This window comes from Oncorhynchus masou, chromosome 18 (assembly GCF_036934945.1).
Source record: "Oncorhynchus masou masou isolate Uvic2021 chromosome 18, UVic_Omas_1.1, whole genome shotgun sequence".
Taxonomy (NCBI): domain Eukaryota; kingdom Metazoa; phylum Chordata; class Actinopteri; order Salmoniformes; family Salmonidae; genus Oncorhynchus; species Oncorhynchus masou.
In genome coordinates this window covers 56,989,801-57,011,971 of record NC_088229.1, presented here as the reverse complement: position 1 = coordinate 57,011,971, position 22,171 = coordinate 56,989,801, and the positions used below count along the sequence as shown (strand labels likewise).

Sequence of the window (22,171 nt, the reverse complement as noted above, 5' to 3'; positions counted from 1 at the left end):
ATGCAGAGCGACTTACAAATTGGTGAATTCACCTTATGACATCCAGTGGAACAGCCACTTTACAATAGTGCATCTAAATCATTTAAGGGGGGGGGGGGTGAGAAGGATTACTTTATCCTATCCTAGGTATTCCTTAAAGAGGTGGGGTTTCAGGTGTCTCCGGAAGGTGGTGATTGACTCCGCTGTCCTGGCGTCGTGAGGGAGTTTGTTCCACCATTGGGGGGCCAGAGCAGCGAACAGTTTTGACTGGGCTGAGCGGGAACTGTACTTCCTCAGTGGTAGGGAGGCGAGCAGGCCAGAGGTGGATGAACGCAGTGCCCTTGTTTGGGTGTAGGGCCTGATCAGAGCCTGGAGGTACTGCGGTGCCGTTCCCCTCACAGCTCCGTAGGCAAGCACCATGGTCTTGTAGCGGATGCGGGCTTCAACTGGAAGCCAGTGGAGAGAGCGGAGGAGCGGGGTGACGTGAGAGAACTTGGGAAGGTTGAACACCAGACGGGCTGCGGCGTTCTGGATGAGTTGTAGGGGTTTAATGGCACAGGCAGGGAGCCCAGCCAACAGCGAGTTGCAGTAATCCAGACGGGAGATGACAAGTGCCTGGATTAGGACCTGCGCCGCTTCCTGTGTGAGGCAGGGTCGTACTCTGCGGATGTTGTAGAGCATGAACCTACAGGAACGGGCCACCGCCTTGATGTTAGTTGAGAACGACAGGGTGTTGTCCAGGATCACGCCAAGGTTCTTAGCGCTCTGGGAGGAGGACACAATGGAGTTGTCAACCGTGATGGCGAGATAATGGAACGGGCAGTCCTTCCCCGGGAGGAAGAGCAGCTCCGTCTTGCCGAGGTTCAGCTTGAGGTGGTGATCCGTCATCCACACTGATATGTCTGCCAGACATGCAGAGATGCAATTCGCCACCTGGTCATCAGAAGGGGGAAAGGAGAAGATTAATTGTGTGTCGTCTGCATAGCAATGATAGGAGAGACCATGTGAGATTATGACAGAGCCAAGTGACTTGGTGTATAGCGAGAATAGGAGAGGGCCCAGAACAGAGCCCTGGGGGACACCAGTGGTGAGAGCGCGTGGTGAGGAGACAGATTCTCGCCACGCCACCTGGTAGGAGCGACCTGTCAGGTAGGACGCAATCCAAGCGTGGCCCGCGCCGGAGATGCCCAACTCGGAGAGGGTGGAGAGGAGGATCTGATGGTTCACAGTATCGAAGGCAGCCGATAGGTTTAGAAGGATGAGAGCAGAGGAGAGAGAGTTAGCTTTAGCAGTGCGGGGCACCTCCGTGATACAGAGAAGAGCAGTCTCAGTTGAATGACTAGTCTTGAAACCTGACTGATTTGGATCAAGAAGGTCATTCTGAGAGAGATAGCGGGAGAGCTGGCCAAGGACGGCACGTTCAAGAGTTTTGGAGAGAAAAGAAAGAAGGGATACTGGTCTGTAGTTGTTGACATCGGAGGGATCGAGTGTAGGTTTTTTCAGAAGGGGTGCAACTCTCGCTCTCTTGAAGAAGGAAGGGACGTAGCCAGCGGTCAGGGATGAGTTGATGAGCGAGGTGAGGTAAGGGAGAAGGTCTCCGGAAATGGTCTGGAGAAGAGAGGAGGGGATAGGGTCAAGCGGGCAGGTTGTTGGGCGGCCGGCCGTCACAAGAAGCGAGATTTCATCTGGAGAGAGAGGGGAGAAAGAGGTCAGAGCACAGGGTAGGGCAGTGTGAGCAGAACCAGCGGTGTCGTTTGACTTAGCAAACGAGGATCGGATGTCGTCGACCTTCTTTTCAAAATGGTTGACGAAGTCATCTGCAGAGAGGGAGGAGTAGGGGGAGGGGGAGGAGGATTCAGGAGGGAGGAGAAGGTGGCAAAGAGCTTCCTAGGGTTAGAGGCAGATGCTTGGAATTTAGAGTGGTAGAAAGTGGCTTTAGCAGCAGAGACAGAGGAGGAAAATGTAGAGAGGAGGGAGTGAAAGGATGCCAGGTCCACAGGGAGGCGAGTTTTCCTCCATTTCCGCTCGGCTGCCCGGAGCCCAGTCCATAGCATCAATGCCTTCCTCTTGCAGGAACTGCTGACATACTCCAGCCACATGAGGTCTAGCATTGTCTTGCATTAGGAGGAACCCAGGGCCAACTGCACCAGCATATGATCTCACAAGGGGTCTGAGAATCTCATCTCGGTACCTAATAGCAGTCAGGCTACCTCTGGCGAGCACATGGAGGGCCGTGCGGCCCCCCAAAGAAATGCCACCCCACACCATGACTGACCCACCGCCAAACCGGTCATGCTGGAGAATGTTGCAGGCAGCAGAACGTTCTCCACGGCGTCTCCAGACTCTGTCACGTCTGTCATCTGTGAAGAGCACAGGGCGCCAGTGGCGAATTTACCAATCTTGGTGTTCTCTGGCAAATGCCAAACATCCTGCACAGTGTTGGGCTGTAAGCACAACCTGTGGACAACCTGTGGAGGTTGGGCCCTCATACCACCCTCATGGAGTCTGTTTCTGACCGTTTGAGCAGACACATGCACATTTGTGGCCTGCTGGAGGTCATTTTGCAGGGCTCTGGCAGTGCTCCTCCTTGCACAAAGGCGGAGGTAGCGGTCCTGCTGCTGGGTCGTTGCCCTCCTACGGCCTCCTCCACGTCTCCTGATGTACTGGCCTGTCTCCTGGTAGCGCCTCCATGCTCTGGACACTACGCTGACAGACACAGCAAACCTTCTTGCCCCAGCTCGCATTGATGTGCCATCCTGGATGAGCTGCACTACCTGAGCCACTTGTGTGGGTTGTAGACTCCGTCTCATGCTACCACTAGAGTGAAAGCACCGCCAGCATTCAAAAGTGACCAAAACATCAGCCAGGAAGCATAGGAACTGAGAAGTGGTCTGTGGTCACCACCTGCAGAACCACTCCTTTATTGGGGGTATCTTGCTAATTGCCTATAATTTCCACCTGTTGCCTATTCCATTTGCATTACAGCATGTGAAATGTATTGTCAATAAGTGTTTCTTCCTAAGTGGACAGTTTGATTTCACAGAAGTGTGATTGACTTGGAGTTACATTGTGTTGTTTAAGTGTTTCCTTTATTTTTTTGAGCAGTGTATATTTTATATCACTATCATGCGCATGCACCCTCACACATAAGGATGGCTCTGTTGCGGAAATACTGATACATGTTTGATAGTGTCTTGATGATGTATTGTTTGTCCTTCAAATTCTAATACTTTAATGTTACCCCTTCCTTGTGTTTTTTGTAATAAATATTATTTATTTTTTAATGTTAAAGTACAGAGAGATCCTTGATGAAAAACTTCTCCAGAGCGCTCAGGACCTAACTGGGGCGAAGGTTCATCTTCTAACAGGACAAGGACCCTAAGCACAGAGCCAAGACAATACAGGAGTGGCTTCGGTACAAGTCTCTGAATGTCCTTGAGTGGGCCAGCCAGAGCCCGGACTTGAACCCGATTGAACATCTCTGGAGAGACTTGACAGAGCTTGAGAGGATCTGCAGAGAAGAATGGGAGAAACCCCCCAAATACAGGTGTGTCAAGCTTTTAGCGTCATACCCAAGAAGACTCAAGGCTGTAATCACTGCAATAGGTGCTTCAACAAAGTACTGTGTAAATGGTCTGAATGATTATGTAAATGTGATATTTCAGTTTTATTTTTCTATACATTGCAGACATTTCTAAAAACCTGTTACTGCTTTGTCATTTTGGGGTATTGTGTATATATTGATGAGGGACCAAAACAATTTAATACATTTTAGAATAAAGCTGTAACGTAACAAAATGTGTAAAAAAGTAAAGGGGTCTGAATACTTTCCGAATGCACTGTATATATACAGTGCATTCGGAAAGTATTCAGACCCCTTTACTTTTTTACACATGTATATATACATTGCATTCGGAAAGTATTCAGACCCCTTTTCTTTTTTACACATTTTGTTACGTTACAGCTTTATTCTAAAATGTATTAAATTGTTTTGGTCCCTCATCAATATATACACAATACCCCAAAATGACAAAACAGTAACAGGTTGTTAGAAATGTCTATAATATATAGTGTATGTACTAAAGCTGTAGCTTTTCCAATGAGCCCGAAATGCAGGAGTAATTTAGTGTTTCAACCCAGAGACCATTAAGCTCAGTCTAGTCTTGTCTCACATTCAGTTTACTGGACCTCTTCCCTGGGTGTGTTCATTTGTTGTTGTATTGGACTTCAAGGGTGTATCCTGGAGCCCTTTGCTCCCGTCTGCACTCTCCTCTCTGGGGCTTGGGCTCTGGCCGCTTCCCCCCTAGACTCCCTCTGGAGCCCACGGAAGTCCACACCCTGGCCACCCTCTCCCATCCCGCTGGATCCCCCTTCCTGACCGCTTCCTGTTTTCCACCGTCTACATATCACCTCACCTCTGCCATACAGGCAGAGAGAAAAATAGAGTGAGAGAAAGGGAGAGAGAGTCCTTTGTTGTAGTGTCCCAGCTCAATGGAGGTCTGCAAGGTCATTGACTGCAAAATCAGCCTCTCATGCAGTACCAGTTTGGTTAGAGTGGGAGTATATAACATGAAGAATGGCATCAGAACTGATCTTTGATAAATTCACTGTCTTTTGTCTTCGACAGGCAACAGTCCACAATAATTGTTTGTTATCAGCAAGAAAGAATAGCTTGGTTGTCTCTAGTCTCCCGAGCCAGACACTCAATTCGGTATTCTCAGAATACATGCTTATGAAGAAACTCTTTAAATGCTGGAGCGCAAGGCTATGGAAGTGTCTTACTGTGGTTGTTCTCTCCAAAAGCGGCTACCAGGAAATGGCACATGATATATTAGTGGTAGTGGAGTCCACATAACTTTAGTGCCCTTTGTTTTGGCTTATCAGTCTTTCAGCAGAAACCTCATATGGTTGAGATGTAGAGGCAGGGAGGGGTGCTGAGGCGTTTCAGGGGCCCCAGCTGAGGCATTTAAGGGTGGGGGCAGAGGCTTAATAAACGAGGTGGGACGTTTTAATGGGTTACTTATGCAGAGGCAAACATATTTTGGGGTTTCCAGGGATTCAGTCTAAGGGAGCTTTTTCCATATAACTTTAAGACCATGTAAAATTTCCCAGCTGCTCTTTTTCATACAGATTTACTGTTTGCAATAAATGTATGAGATTTTACAGAGGTAGGCATCATTCTAAGAGAAGCATAAAGGTTCAGGATATTGTTGCCATTTACTCTGGCTTTACTGGTCTATTCACCAAGATTTGCTATCTGAGACAAACAGGTGGTCAATTTAACATAGTGGTTTAGTGTTATCCTTATAGGAGTACCCTTCTACTGAATGTCTGGTAGTCATTTTCCTATCAGTTTGAGAGAATACCGTGTCTGTGTCTAGTATCATTGTCTGTCCAGAGGTCCATTTCATGCCAATCAAATAATTTAATAGAAGGGTGTAGAAATGCAATTCATTCATTAAAAAATTAATTATTTTCCATGTGATCCTTTCATCTCAAGAATTGAATAGGAATTGAATTGACCATAACCCTGGTGTCCAGTAACCAGCAGGGCTCTAAAGTTTGACCATTTAAACCAGCATTAATATTTCTCTGTGCGACCTGGAATTTTTATAAGGGAACACCAGTGCGCCTAGAATTTTATATTCATAAACCATGTTGCAGGCGTTCTAATACTACTCGTGGGCCGCTAACCATTTCTTGTTCAGTCATGTTTGTTACTTCATTAGCTAGCTAACAACCTGGTAACTCTACCAGTATATCCAAACATTTGGGGCACAGAAATAAACTGATAGGGAAAGCTTCTTCAGGAGATCAATGGTCATTCTGTAGCAATGAATTTGGTGCACTTTGAGATCAACATTGAGAGATTTGAACATTGTGATATTAGATATTTTTCAGGTAACTTGCACCTTCCCACCTTCCACTGACAGACACTGACAGTATTAATTTACAGTTGCTCTACTCTGGAGCACTCCCTACTCTGGAACGCATACATCTACAGTGTATTGCCAAAAATCACTCAATAAGCACTCAACTGGAAGCTTCATTAAATAGTACCCGCAAAACACCAGTCTCAACGTCAACAGCAAAGAGGCAACTCCGGGATGCTGGACTTCAAGGCAGAGTTCCTCTGTCCAGGGTCTGTGTTCTTTTGCCCATCTTAATCTTTTATTTTTATTGGCCAGTCTGAGATATGATTTTTTCTTTGCAATTCTGCCTTGAAGGCCAGCATCCCAGAGTCACCTCTTCACTGTTGACAGCGAGACTGGTGTTTTGCATGCACTATTTAATGAAGCTGCCAGTTGAGGACTTGTGAGGCCTCTGTTTTTCAAACTAGACATTCTAATGTACTTGTCCTCTTGCTCAGTTGTGCACCGGGTCCTCCCACTCCTATTTTTATTCTGGTTAGAGCCAGTTTGCACTGTTCTGTGAAGGGAGTAGTACACAGCGTTGTCCAAGATATTCAGTTTCTTGGCAATTTCTCGCATGGAATAGGCTTAATGTCTCAGAACAAGAATAGACTGACAAGTTTCAGAGGTTCTTTGTTTCTAGCCATTTTGAGCCTGTAATCGAACCTACAAATGCTTATGCTCCAGATACTCAACTAGTCTAAAGGCCAGTTTTATTGCTTCTTTAATCAGAACAACAGTATGCAGCTGTGCTAACATAATTGCAAAATGGCTTTCTAATGATCAATTAGCCTTTTAAAATGATCAACTTTGATTAGCTGACACAATGTGCCATTAGAACACAGGAGGGATGGTTGCTGATAATGGGCCTCTGTAATGGGCCTCATTTACAACATTAACAATGTCTACACTGTATTTCTGATAAATTTATAGTTATTTTAACGGACAAAAAATGTTTTTCTATCAAAAACAAGGACATTTCTAAGTGACTCCAATCTTTTGAATGGTAGAGTACATATGAAGTGGTTAAAACAGTATGTAAACATTAAGACGTTATTGTCTCAGGTTCTTGTTTGCCTCCTTTTTCAATCCTCTTCTGATATGGCCTGTTTTTGTTCTTCTGGTGTTGCCATCATGCGCTATCCTTCTGTTGCTGTCTCTGTGTCTTGTCTGGTGTCTCTCTCCATCACCTATTCTTCTGTTGCTGTCTCAGTGTTTTGTCTGGTGTCTCTCTCCATTACCTATACTTCTGTTGCTGTCTCAGTGTTTTGTCTGGTGTCGCTCTCCATCATCTATTATTCTGTTGCTGTCTCTGTGTCTTGTCTGGTGTCTCTCTCAATCACCTATTCTTCTGTTGCTGCCTCTGTGTCTTGTCTGGTGTCTCTCTCCATCACCAATTCTTCTGTTGCTGTCTCTGTGTCTTGTCGGGTGTCTCTCTCCATCACCTATTCTTCTGTTGCTGTCTCTGTGTCTTGTCTGGTGTCTCTCTCCATCACCTATTCTTCTTTTTCTGTCTCCGTGTCTTGTATGGTGTCTCTTTCCATCACACCTACAGCGCCTTCGGGAAGTATTCAGAGCACTTTACTTTTTTGTTAAATAACAGCCTAATTCTAAAAAGGATCCTTTGCGGTGAGACTTGAAATTGAGCTCAGGTGCATCCTGTTTCCATTGATCATCCTTGAGGTGTTTCGACAACTTGATTGGAGTCCACATGCGGGAAATTAAGTTGATTGGACATGATTTGGAAAGGCACACATCTGTCTTTATAAGGTCCCACATTTGACAGCGGATGTCAAAGCAAAAGCCAAGCCATGAGGTCAAAGAAATTGTCCGTAGAGCTCCGAGACAGGATTGTGTCGAGGCACTGATCTGGGGAAGGGTACCAAAAAATGTCTGCAGCATTGATGGTCCCCAAGAACAGTCCAGTGTAGTTATTTGAGGGCCGTCGTGGTTTCGGCTTGAGGGGGAATATACATGGCTGTGACTATAACCGAAGAAAATTCTCTTGGGAAGTAATATGGTTGGCATTTGATTGTGAGGTATTCTAGGTTGGGTGAACAAAAGGACTTGAGTTTCTGTATGTTATCACAATCACACCATGAGTAGTTAATCATGAGACATACTCCTCCTTTCTTCTTCCCGGAGAGTTCTTTATTCATGTCTGCGCGATGTACAGAGAACCCAGATGGCTGTATGGACGGGGACAGTATATCCAGAGAGAGAAATGTTTCCATGAAACAGAGTATGTTACAAACCCTGATGTCTCTCTGGAAGGAGATCCTCGCCCTGAGCTTACCTACTTTATTATCTAGAGACTGAACATTAGCAAGTAATATACTCGGAAGTGGTTGGATGGTGTGCACGCCTCCTGAGTCCACTCCGAATACCTCTTCTCCGCCGTGTTTTAGAGAAGCCTCTGGAATAAGTTCAATTGCCCTGGAGGGTAGGAACAAAGGATCCAATTTGGGAAAGTTGTATTCCTGGTCTTAATGCTGGTGAGTTACTGCCGCTCTGATATCCAAAAGTTATTTCTGGCTGTATGTAGTAATAACCTCCAAAAATAGGGCAAATAATTAATTAAAGAAAACAAAACACAAAAAAAACGAAATACCGCAAAATTGCTTAGGAGCTAGAAGCAGAGATGCCATATCTGCCGGTGCCATCTTACTGCCAGGTTTCCTCCAGACGTGCCGCTTGGCATCCAGGCCAAAGAGTTCAATCGTGATTTTATCAGAGCAGAGAATCTTGTTTCTCATGGTCTGTGAGTCTTCCGGTGCCTTTTGGCAAACTCCAAGCGGGCTGTCATTTGCCTTTTACCGAAGAGTGGTTTCAGTATGGACACTACCATAAAGGCCTGATTGGTGGAGGGCTGCAGAGATAGTTGTCCTTCTGGAAGGTTCTCCCATCTCCACAGAGTAACTCTAGAGCTCTGTCAGAGTGACCCTCGAGTTCTTGGTCATCTCCCTGAACAAGGCCCTTCTCCCCCGATTGCTCAGTTTGGCCAGGTGGCCAGCTCAAAGAAGAGTCTTGTTTGTTCCACACTTCTTACATTTAAGAATGATGGAGGCCACTGTGTTCTTGGGGACCTTCAATGCTGCAGAATTGTTTTGTATCCATCCCCAGATCAGTGCCTCAACACAATTTTGTCTTGGAGCACTACAGACAATTTTTCAACCTCATGGCTTGGTTTTTGCTCTGACATGCACTGTCAACTGTGGGACCTTATATACAAATCATGTCCAATCAATTGATTTTAACACAGGTGGACTCAAATCAAGTTGTAGAAACATCTCAAGGATGATGGAAACAGGATTAACCTGAGCTCAATTTCAAGTCTCATAGCAGTGGATCTGAAGTTATTTCTGTTTTAAATGTTTAATTAATGTGTACAAATTTGCTGAAATTTCGAACCACCTGTTTTCGCTTTGTCATAATGGGGTATTGAGTGTAGAGTGCTGAGGATTCTTTCTTTTTTTAATCAATTTTATAATAAGGCTGTAACGTAACAAAATGTGTAAAAAGTCAAGGGGTCTGATTACTTTCCAAAGGCTCTGTAAATGAGACAATATTTTCGTGTTGAACACCTTTTAGTTTTCTCATTAAATGCTTTCAATATTTGCATATGAATTTCTAAAATGTATAGTTGGTTTTAGGTTTCTAATTAATTGAAATTTGGAGCTATTGGAATTTGAACAATGTCCCATATGCATTGTGTAATTTACCGTTGGTCCCTAACTAGCCCCATAGGGCTATCCAAAGTAAACCCAAATTTATCACAGGCATCGGGTCACGTGCAGTTGCACTCCAAATTGAAACAAACCCAACCTTCATTTACTTTGTGATGCAGTCACAACCATCAGTCTCACAAAACAACGTTTTGGACAAGACTGAATATATGACCAAAATTAACCTATTTACACGGTACACTTTGTGGTCAATTTTGACAGTAGAATAAATGTTTCTGACTCATCGATGCCACCAAAGGCTGTTCTCTAAAAGAGAAGTTGTTTTTTAGGGGCAGTTGCTCTTTAAAGTTACGGACACAACCAGGGCAATTGTAAACAGTTGAAGTTTCCGCATAACAGCGCAACACCACTCCAAACATGATAGATAAGAAGCTACATAGTCCCTAGGCTTAATCAACATAAAAATACATGAGCCATAAAATGTACCTTTAGAAATTGAATAGGTTACAAGACCTCGATGATTCATTTCGTTAGTTCAACCAGCTAATGTGAGATTTTTAGATGACATAACATTTGAGGAAACATATCTTAAGGGCCTATGTATTGGACTTGCTAACCAAGCTAGCTACAGAAACGAAACGCAGCAAATACACTCGCTGGAAATAAAAAAACGTCTTCCTAATATCATGACTTATATCAACATCCGTAGCTTGCCATTCACAATATACTGTTAAATAACTCTGACTGACAACCAATATCGTTAGGATGCTGAGCGCTACCACACCATCTCATTAGCAGGAACATTCCTTATGCTAGGGAAGACTGGCTAATAAGCTACCAACAACCGTGCACAAACCTGTAGTGTTGCTAACTCTGCTGCTGCTGAACTTTCACTTTCTGTCTGTTCTGCCGTCTCATTCACTGCTGCCTCAACCTGCTTGTTTTTTTGGACACTCTTTCAGAAGTTCAGGAATATCTATATTTGCCCTGTGCTATGCCGTAGACTCTGACTGAGTGACAGGTGTTTTGCTGAGTGATGTCGTTGACATCGAACAGGTGCTGTAGGGGTGGAGGAGGGGTACATGGACGTGAGCAGTCCACTGAGTTGTGAAATCTCGACCATTCACAGCAGGCACCGTGTCACTCCAGGGGCTACTTGCAATACCTGCTACTGCCTAGAGCAGTATATTGTATTGTTTATTTTTGTCATAGAAATTTGTCAGTAAAATTTTTTATAATAATTAATTTGCAAAGTGCAAGTGATGTGTAGTTATGGAAACTCATATCAGACAGAAATTGTAAAAAATTATTTACCATCAAAAGGTTCGGGGCTTGATGGAAAACATCCGGGGCTGAAGCGCCAGAAGTCCAGGCTTAAATGACACCACTATTTCAGAAGTACCTCGAATTCATAAAGGCTATATCTCAATCGATTAGAACAATTGTATTTTCCGGTGCTCCTATATTTTATGTTGTGCTCCGAAGTTGGGCACACCTGTGTTACTAATGAACATTTTTCATTTAGAGTCCTGGTAACCATACTCCGAGTGTGAAAGTATATATGTGCTCAGTCTTGTTTTCTGTTGGTTGAGAGGGAGTGTATAGCCCTTTAAACCTGTCAAACTGCCATGAGGACACAGTGAGCGACTGTGTGGCACCTCTGCTCCTCCGTCCCGCTCCCTTATTGAGAATTTATTGCTTCCTGAATCCTGAAAATGGGAGTCGGAGCACAACACAATTCCAACCGTCCTTTTCCTCCCTCCCTCCCTGCCGCCCCCAGTGTCTGTTTCCACTCCTCTAAATCTCTCGCTCTATCTAGCTTTATTTCAAGCCATTCGTCTTGGGCCCCCTAAGGACACATATAGAGATTTAACATTGTTGTAAAAGTCTCAGACCCTTATCCCAAATATATCTAAGTGACAACTAGAGGTTGTGGGTTTAAATCCATGTAATGAAATATAAGGACATGTTGTTCAACCATGGTCATCTGTAGTGTGACTTGTTTTAAGATGTGTGCATGAGAGATGACAACTATATAACTATACAACCATGTAACTTTACTATATAGTTGGTGGAAGAGGCAACCATGCAAAGATTAAAAATAAAATAAAAAAAATCCATAACATTCAAATGTGCTTTTCAGCCTTTAAATATCACAGACCACATACAAACACTTTCCTCCATAAGTTGTTTTTTTTTTTGTTTCTAGAATTTCTTATATACATAATAACATTCACATTGGTATTAACACAAAATTACACTCACATAGAAACAATTGACAATATCAGCAAGCATTGCAGTTTTCGGCTTTTTGTGTACATACCGCTCCAGCACATCAACTTAATTTGGTGTTAACTGCTCCCTTCATCCATTTAGTACACATAAGACAACGTAACTTGACTAGCCATCATGGCCATGGATATGAATGTTTTGTTCCTTTTGCATGCTAGTCTAGAGATGCTTACTGCTAACCCCAAAGCTGTTTGAAAGAGTATCACGCAAATACCTTTAATACTGCTGTAAGAATTAATTATTGATATTTGGACTAAATTGTATTTTTGTTTTTTAATTTCACCCCCTTTTTCGATCTTGGGATAGATCAAGGGTCTGTAGTGGTGCCTCTAGCATTGTGATGCAGTGCCTTAGACTGCTGCGTCCCTCAGGAGGCCGGACTAAATTGTTTTTCACGGCTCAACATGGCTATCAACATTTCGGACATATGCTTGTGAAAGTTAGGTAGCTACTGGATGCAACTGCTTCTGCCAACTTTGAGACATATCCCAATGGACATTCATTGAGGGGAATATTGCTGTTGTCAGCAGTTGCAGTCCCACAAACTTGAAACATTTCCCGCCAAACTCCCATAGTCCGCCACAATGGTTATGGTTCCAATGGAATTTCCGCCATTAATTTTTCACATTGTGAATTTGACAGTAACGTTTTGATAGCTGTGTAATTCCCTCCCGGACGAGGTGAGTTTTATCAATGTATTTGCCTCAATTTACTTTCAAGAATGTGCTATGCAAATGATTAATAAAAGTTACATTTGCGCGGTTATCAAAATGTTATCAAAAAAGCCTATACGAAATACAGACCCTATATGGGTCTGTAAAATCTCAGATGGAAACATTTATGGTGAAAAAACGATTGGAATCATTTCCAGGTTTTATGACTCATTTTCCGGGTTTTATGACTCATACTGTGGTACTCAATAAACACAATTATTTAACTTTGAACAATGACATAAATCTGGACCAGTAAACCTTATAGCATCTCATTATATGTTTTGGTAGTATTTTGCAGCTTGTTTTTTGCAGACAGCTTTTCTCTTAGGCTTACAGTTACAAAATAGGTATGAATAGCTACGAAATGGCTGTAACGGGCAACACTGTTGTAACGTAATTATGGTAAACTCGAAATAAGGGGTTTTCAAATATTAAAATCAATGTTTCTCAGACAGCATATTAAAAGGTAACAAAAGTTTTCAACCAAACTGAGATATCACAATGAAGTCTTGAAGTAAACTGTATTATAAATCTGCAGAAAATATTTAAACAGGGTTCAAAAAGGCAGAATTGCCTTGTGTGTACTTCGAAAAAATAATAATCTCAGAGTTGGCTATTGTCGTAAAAGCACGTTCATCACTAGTTTGCAGAGTTTATCGTGCTTTGAACCTGCGGTGCAAGCTTTAGCCTAGCGCTAACATGCGCTAGCCCAAGCCTAGCATTAATATGTGCTAGCCTAGCGTTAACATGTGCTAACCCTAGTGTAGCGCTATCATGCGCTAGCAATATCTGTACATTTATTACGTTCTGATCACTCCTCTTCTACGCTACATATAGTCAGGTTTTCATTTGGTTTTCATTGCTTGCAGCATCAGACTTTCCAGATCATTCCCTTTCCCTTATTAGTGCAAATTACGATTTTTTTTTTTAAATCCTTGAATAAAGAAAGACCCACCCTAATCTCCAATAAATAATTGCAACACTGAGAATAGTCCCCCATTGTTTCTTTCAACTATAAAATTGTGAGAAAATGTTGGACACAAAAGGATAGATTTCCCCCAGTTTTCCGAAACAAAACATTGAAGGAAAATGAGTGGCCATTTTGAAGACCACCATAGAAAAACAACAGCCTTGTACTTGAACACTGGGATAACAATTACGTGACTTCCAAATAGATGGTAACTTCACCACAGAATTTTCCACATATTTCCCTGAGTTTAAAAGACACAAATTCACACTCAATAGCTCTGAATCCATTCCTGACAAATGTCTGCTTGTTGTTACAGAAAGCTCTTGTGAGAATTCTGAATAAGCATTTTTGGAAAATGTGTCCTGTGCCAAATGCTTTAATCTCATCTCGTCCACAGTGTCCTTCATATTTTAACAGGACTGTATATTGCACTGGGAATGGTGCTACAAATGTCCATGCCCAACTCCTCAGTCTTTGGGGGAAGACTGCATCCAACGGGACCTTCATGGCAGGGTCGACCCACAGCTGCATCATCGGATAGGCTTCCATCTTCCTCACCTTTCACTCTGAGGTATGGCAAACCAAATGACAGGCAAGGGGGGGGCTGATCGAGTTAGGGCTTGCCTCACAGGACAGCCTCATTCAGGGGAGTAGTCAGGTGGGATTTGGGGTGGCTCGGGTCAGTCCACAGCCATTTCACAGGGTAGCTGCTGGGCCAACTTGGCCTGAGCGTAGGCCTGGAGGAAGTCCTTGTAGCGGGGGGCGCAGCCCAACCATGCCTCGCCGAAGTGGACGCGGCCGGTGAAGAGGAAGCTGCCTACCCCAGGCCGGACACCGCACTGCAGCAGGGTCCTGATCTCGCCCGTGCGGGTCAAACGGCCGGTCCCGGTAAACAGGGTGTATTTCTGGCGGAACACTCGGGTAGCGCTGACTTTGATTACAGCCGCCCGTAGCTCACTGTCCTCGTCCACTGCCTTGATGTTACCACGCACCACTGTGGGTAGAAGAGACAAACTGGTTAGTCAAAAGCTCTATTGACCCAATTCGTTTGTAGCAGTTGTTACAAATACGACAATCATAGTTAAACTAAATGTGGACTAAGATGGTGGATGGTTAACATCTGTTGAATGGATGTAATGTTCTTCAATACTTGTTGTTCCCATTCTAAAAACACAATATTGGTAATCAATGGGAAAATACCTGCCACGCTTTAGCTGCCAAAAAACAGCTGAAGTACTAAACAAGTAACTAGAATCCTAACCCACCAGAGGCTAACATTAGAGTCAGTGAAATTGGTATGGAGAGCTGCCTGGGACAGTTCTGTAATCCCACTGACTTTATGTTGCCAAAGGGCTGCCACTAAGCCTGATTACGGCTCAATTAGAGCCATGCGGATTAGTCCACTGCACTGTCTAGGGTGGGGGGAGATTATTCCACTACAGTGCCTTGAGGAGTGGGGGTTTAGGGGAACTTCAGGGAACTAGAGAGGCTAAAGTAATGCTGTTTCACCTTTGACCTCTGCATAAATTAAGTAGTTCAGAGGGGGGAGGATTTATATTTACACCAGACCTGTGTTACCCCTACTTTCAGCTAATTCAACACAACCGATTTGTAGTTCCTCAATCCTGACACAAAATCATTATCTTTTTTTTCTCTGCAACTCAATGGCTTTTCTTGCCATGTTGTATTGAATCTACATGAAATGGAGGACGAAATTCAGTAAGACACCAAACTGTTCCTGGTCTGACTCGTGTTGTTTTATTGTTATATGGCAGCCCAGACAACAAAACAGGAGGTTGTAAAAGAGGAGAACTCACCAAAGTCACTGGTGCAGACGGCCATAAGGAGCTCTGTGTTGTTACAGGGTCTGCAGGCACCTGGGAAGAGAGGGGGAGGAAGAAGGGGAAGAAAAAAAAAGAGAGGGTCAATTGGAGAACTCCGCTAATCAAACAAACACTAATTACATCCTCATTCAAATGTTTTTACTCCCTCGTGATGTTGTAAACCGCATAATACCTAAAAAAAACAAAACAAGTTATAATATTTAAAAGCTTTATATTACAAACGCGTTGAGCTCTAACCTATCCTGTTGCACACTTGAAAGGAGACTTAAAGGAGGGTGGAGACGAGCTTACAACAAAGATCAAATGCTCTGGAGGCATGATGCGAATAGAACAAATCAGTGTAAGGACATACACACACACGGACCAACTGCAGTGTTCTTTCAGACAGTTGCTACTTTTACGATTTGAAGAGGAAGGCCAGTGAAACTCCAATGGCCCCAGACATTTTTAAAGCCAAATGAAATTAAACAGCCCACCTACCTCCCACCCCCACTTTCCCCCTAGACCCTGCTAGGGTGTCTGCACCCACACCTCATCAAAGCCAACCAGACAAGGGCAACAGAGGAGGGTGGAAAACTTCAAAAGATTTAAATGGGCTAAGCTACACTTCTACACTTTTTCAGAAGGCACTTACTTCTTTTCTAGGAGTTGTGGCGGCTTCAATCACAGCTGTTTATCACTTTAAAAGAGGAAACTAAAATACAGCAAATCCTCCTCTGTTTCATACAAGGACCCAGTCCACAGATGGCCACAGAAAAGGAACACATAGCGAAACAAAAACACCAAACTGTGGCTGCATTGAAATGACTGCACTGAAAAAAAGAAAACACCCTGGCATTTTTTAAAGTTCCAAGAAGTTCACCACCACCCCTCCAAGCTGCCCCCTCCACACATTCCCCTTCTTAGTGAAAAAGTCTGATAAATGAGATTCCTTCCTTCTCCCTGGCCATAGAGCAAACCTCCCCCCATGCCCAGCCAGTGTGTGTGTACGTGTGTGTAGACTCTTGAGCGGAGAGGGGGTGTATTCTTAGAGCCAAGCCTCCCTACAGAGGGGCAGCTCAACAAATGAGGGTAGCATCTCAGCTGAGGCCTCCCTGTCGCCAAGGCAACGGCAGTAATCCCAGAACACTCATGCGAAGGCTCCAATGAAAGGAGCTCCGGGCTCTGGAGAGAAGGCCTCACATACTGGGCTTTTGTCCCGCTAACCCTCCTCCCTCTCTTTCTTTCTCTGCCTCTCTCCACTCCCTTTCAAAACTGAACCTGGCGACAGGGTCTGTAGACCTATGTGTCCAGGGAAACTAGAGGACACTTCCCCCACTCTACTCTGCCTGGACACAGAGAAAACTGAAAATTAACCCCCCAAAAAGGTCTGTTTTTGCTTAAGAGCGAGGAAACATATTTAAGGGGGGGGTTGCCAGAATTTAATATGATTCAGAGATCCATGCTAAAATAATTACTGGAAGCATGTGGGTGAGAAGAGAATTTAGTTATAGAATCTGAGCTAAAACAAATTCTAAAAGTGGTTTGTTAGGCCCATCAACCCTCAGGGAGCATATTCACAAACAAATTCAACACGGTCTTTTCCTTGCTTTGTATTAAGATAAATATTTTATGTGTATCTATTTGAGCCCAAATGTGACCCTTCCAGAACCCAGACTGACCTAGCATGGCTGCCTCCCTCCTCGTTCCAACTCACCTTCATTACTGATGATGGGGTTCGAGTCGAGTGACAGACGTGCCGTCCAATCACCTCGCAGCTCATAGCGGAACGATGCAATGCGGCGGCTGATGTCCTGGTGAGGCGTGGCCTGGAGGAAGAGGGCTACCTTCTCGCCGGGCAAGCGGCTGAAGCAGCGCACCCGGGGTGGGGGAGACGTCTCCAGACGGTCCCCTACCAGGAGCTCCAGGAGCCCGTCTCTCTCCAAGTAGAGCTGGGCCCCGTGGAAGTGCTCTGAGGGCTTGACGCAGGCCGTGATCAGGCCTGAGCTGCTGCCCCCCGGCCCCACCGCCGCAGAAGTCAACCTGGGGGACAGGGTGAGGCGAAGCGCTCCCTTAGGGTAGAGCCAGTCCAGAGCACCCTCCGAGCAGTGGAGGGATATCTGCTCCACACTGCCTGGCTGCTGGGACAGACCACTGTGGGATGGAAAGAGGGAGAGAGAGAAAAGGGAGACCAAGTTACATAATTGGACTTCATCGCCTATAACCTCCAAGCTAGACAGACTCGTCTTCAGAAGTTGTCCTCTTGGCTAAAATTGGAGTCACTTTCTAGGATGTGGTGCCATTTTTATAAACCAATGATGTATATAAACTCTGGATGACAAACAGGGGGCGCTGTATTGAGTCCACCGCATAGCCATCTTGGTACTCTTCATTGTAAAAAAAAATCTGGAAGCTATATAAATGCATTTATTGATGTCTACATTTGTTTTTGACACATTTTTATATTACAGACACTGTAATGCACACTTTTAAATTATATTATATGAGCTAAACATAAATTAAAAATCACATTTATTTCTTATTTTAGTGATGTTACTGTCCCCACTGGCCATAAAAAAAATGTGTCCTTGATAACTGAAATGCTGTAGAATTCCATTCATTCCTATGGAGGACTGCTCCAAATGGGAAGTGCCAATATCGCTGCCAGGTGGTTTCAAAGCCTCGTCAATGTCCAATTCTATCATTATCAATCCAGGGTGTATATACATCTTTGGTCGAAACCCATTACGGAAATTGCACTGAACATTGCAGGATGTGTGGTTTGGGTATAGGCTTTAGATGTGGGCAACTTTGAGAGGGACTGGGGGAAAGCTTGAAAAATAATAAATAAACAAATAATTCTGGCTAAATTGGATGAGAACAGATTAACCTTTTCAGCTGGAGATTTTCATTGCAGTGCGTTTCACTCATTTTAAGTGCATCCTTTGAAAACGATTAAAACATGCTTTCAAAATACACATTAAACTGAGGTATCCATTTGCATTCAAAAAGAAGTAGCGCTACCTATTGGTCACCAAATGCGGCCGTCAGTGCCATTTAAAAATGTGTCTGAATTTACATAGTGTAGGTCATTTTATCTATAAAACATGGCCTAGAATTTGGTTTTATAAAATGAATTTTAAATCATAATTTTCCAAAAAACGACAAGTAATTTCCCCTGTGCACACATAAAACCGTTATAATAACGGCATAACTCTCTCCTCTCTCTTGCTCACTCTGCAAGACTGGAAGCCAAGGCGCAATACTTTGTTGCAAGACACTGGAAACATTTAATTGCGCCCAAAACCTGTATCGATTTGTTTCAACTAAGGTAGAACCGGAACAAAACGTTATTTTGCACCTAACTATATAAAACAATGTGAATGGTTCTCCATGAAACAAAATGAAACTTGAATAAACCGTTATAAAAGTTATACTTGCCTCCCTCGCCAGCTACATTGGTCTTCGGAATAACTGGACACAGCGCTATCAAAAATGGGTAGTAGCAGGATCCAAACTTTGTAAATCCAAGAAATAGCCATTTCCTTCGGTAGGTGTTACGACTTAGATTTTTTTTAAGTTAATGTTCCAAAGATGCCGTCCCTTCAACCTTTACGCATGGGAATCTCCACTATTCCTGTCTACTTGAATTGTATTTTGCTTTTCTCGACAACCTCCATAGCGTGGTAGCCTCCTTTTCTTGATGAAAAGATAAGATACTTTCAGTTACACTTTTAAACGGACTGTCCCTACTTTTACTCTGCCTCCCTGATGGTAGTGCGTAAAGAGAAGAGTCGTCTGAAGTTTTTGCCCGTGAGCACAAGTTGGTCGACCAATCAGAGTTGGAGAGGAGAAACTTTAAACCACTCATACGATAGAAGGGGAGGGGGTGTGAGCTATTGCCCGTAACATAAGAAGAATGATCTATCAGTATGCAAGAACAAGCCTTGTTGGTAATAGATAGGCGGCAATTTACCATTGTGTCAAACAAGCATGTACAAAGAAGAAGAAAAAATGAGTTGCATGGGCACAAATATGAACCTCCTTTGTTGAAGTGTGAAGGCACTGTCCTCATATTTCCTCTCTCATATTATGAGCAAACACAGGGTTAAAGAGAAATTCTTCACTTGAAAGTTCTTGACAATAGGCCTACATGTATTGGTGCCCTTCCTCCCCAAAAAGTAGAAAAAAAACCTGGTTCAGTGGGAAATATGAATGATTCCACCATGTACAAGAAGGTGTTTAGATAATAATGACCACTGTGAAATATAATAGCGTTTCTCTGAGCTTTGCTGCTTGAACCCCTAAAATGTGCAGGTTAGAAGCACAACCAAGACGGACAGAAAATTCTACCTTGAGACAGGAAAGTATGAACAGAGAATATTTATTTATTGTGATAATGCTAACCAAGGAAAGCTCTAACTCCTTGGTTAGCCTCATTGGTTACTCATTGCTAACCTGTGAGGCCCACTGGCCACAAACTGGTTAAATCAAATCAAATCAAATTTTATTTGTCACATACACATGGTTAGCAGATGTTAATGCGAGTGTAGCGAAATGCTTGTGCTTCTAGTTCCGACAATGCAGTAATAACCAACAAGTAATCTAACTAAAACAAGTAATCTAACTAACAATTCTAAAACTACTGTCTTATACACACAAGTGTAAGGGGACAAAGAATATGTACATAAAGATATATGAATGAGTGATGGTACAGAGCAGCATAGGCAAGATACAGTAGATGGTATCGAGTACAGTATATACATATGAGATGAGTATGTAAACAAAGTGGCATAGTTAAAGTGGCTAGTGATACATGTATTACATAAAGATGCAGTAGATTTTATAGAGTACAGTATATACGTATACATATGAGATGAATAATATAGGGTATGTAAACATTATATTAGGTAGCATTGTTTAAAGTGGCTAGTGATATATTTTACATCATTTCCCATCAATTCCCATTATTAAAGTGGCTGGAGTTGAGTCAGTGTGTTGGCAGCAGCCACTTGTTAGTGGTTGCTTTTTAACAGTCTGATGGCCTTAAGATAGAAGCTGTTTTTCAGTCTCTCGGTCCCAGCTTTGATGCACCTGTACCGACCTCGCCTTCTGGATGATAGCGGGGTGAACAGGCAGTGGCTCGGGTGGTTGTTGTCCTTGATGATCTTTATGGCCTTCCTGTAACATCGGGTGGTGTAGGTGTCCTGGAGGGCAGGTAGTTTGCCCCCGGTGATGCGTTGTGCAGACCTCACTACCCTCTGGAGAGCCTTACGGTTGTGGGCGGAGCAGTTGCCGTACTAGGCGGTGATACAGACCGCCAGGATGCTCTCGATTGTGCATCTGTAGAAGTTTGTGAGTGCTTTTGGTGACAAGCCGAATTTCTTCAGCCTCCTGAGGTTGAAGAGGCGCTGCTGCGCCTTCTTCACGATGCTGTCTGTGTGGGTGGACCAATTCAGTTTGTCTGTGATGTGTATGCCGAGGAACTTAAAACTTACTACCCTCTCCACTACTGTTCCATCGATGTGGATAGGGGTGTTCCCTCTGCTGTTTCCTGAAGTCCACAATCATCTCCTTAGTTTTGTTGATGTTGAGTGTGAGGTTATTTTCCTGACACCACACTCCGAGGGCCCTCACCTCCTCCCTGTAGGCCGTCTCGTCGTTGTTGGTAATCAAGCCCACCACTGTTGTGTCGTCCGCAAACATGATGATTGAGTTGGAGGCGTGTGTGGCCACGCAGTCGTGGGTGAACAGGGAGTACAGGAGAGGGCTCAGAACGCACCCTTGTGGGACCCCAGTGTTGAGGATCAGCGGGGTGGAGATGTTGTTGCCTACCCTCACAACCTGGGGGCGGCCCGTCAGGAAGTTCAGTACCCAGTTGCACAGGGCGGGGTCGAGACCCAGGGTCTCGAGCTTGATGACGAGCTTGGAGGGTACTATGGTGTTAAATGCCGAGCTGTAGTCGATGAACAGCATTCTCACATAGATATTCCTCTTGTCCAGATGGGTTAGGGCAGTGTGCAGTGTGGTTGAGATTGCATCGTCTGTGGACCTATTTGGGCGGTAAGCAAATTGGAGTGGGTCGAGGGTGTCAGGTAGGGTGGAGGTGATATGGTCCTTGACTAGTCTCTCAAAGCACTTCATGATGACGGAAGTGAGTGCTACGGGGCGGTAGTCGTTTAGCTCAGTTACCTTAGCTTTCTTGGGAACAGGAACAATGGTGGCCCTCTTGAAGCATGTGGGAAGACTGAGATAGGGATTGATTGAATATGTCTGTAAACACACCAGCCAGCTGGTCTGCGCATGCTCTGAGGGCGCGGCTGGGGATGCCGTCTGGGCCTGCAGCCTTGCGAGGGTTAACACGTTTAAATGTTTTACTCACCTCGGCTGCAGTGAAGGAGAGTCCGCATGTTTTCGTTGCAGGCCGTGTCAGTGGCACAGTATTGTCCTCAAAGCGGGCAAAAAACTTATTTAGTCTGCCTGGGAGCAAGGCATCCTGATCTGTGACTGGGCTGGTTTTCTTTTTGTAGACCGTGATTGACTGTAGACCCTGCCACATACCTCTTGTGTCTGAGCCGTTGAATTGAGATTCTACTTTGTCTCTATACTGACGCTTAGCTTGTTTGATTGCCTTGCGGAGGGAATAGCTGCACTGTTTGTATTCGGTCATGTTTCCAGTCACCTTGCCCTGATTAAAAGCAGTGGTTCGCGCTTTCAGTTTCACCCGAATGCTGCCATCAATCCACGGTTTCTGGTTTGGGAATGTTTTAATCGTTGCTATGGGAACAACATCTTC

General features: G+C 44.1%; 1 protein-coding gene and 1 long non-coding RNA gene across 2 annotated transcripts; both read right to left on the bottom strand.

Annotated features, from left to right (window-relative positions):
• Window positions 1-6,587: 6,587 nt before the first annotated feature.
• LOC135504898 (uncharacterized) lies at window positions 6,588-10,702 on the bottom strand. The gene is made up of 2 exons (XR_010450195.1): window positions 10,434-10,702; window positions 6,588-7,449 (listed from the first exon to the last, which is right to left on the bottom strand). It is a non-coding gene; the product is annotated as an uncharacterized LOC135504898 (long non-coding RNA).
• Window positions 10,703-11,613: 911 nt separating this feature from the next.
• metrn (meteorin, glial cell differentiation regulator) lies at window positions 11,614-19,149 on the bottom strand. The gene is made up of 4 exons (XM_064923822.1): window positions 18,817-19,149; window positions 17,093-17,529; window positions 15,370-15,429; window positions 11,614-14,546 (listed from the first exon to the last, which is right to left on the bottom strand). The coding sequence occupies exons 1-4, from the start codon at window positions 18,915-18,917 to the stop codon at window positions 14,233-14,235; spliced, it is 912 nt and encodes a 303-aa protein (XP_064779894.1). The 5' UTR covers window positions 18,918-19,149; the 3' UTR covers window positions 11,614-14,232.
• Window positions 19,150-22,171: the final 3,022 nt, after the last annotated feature.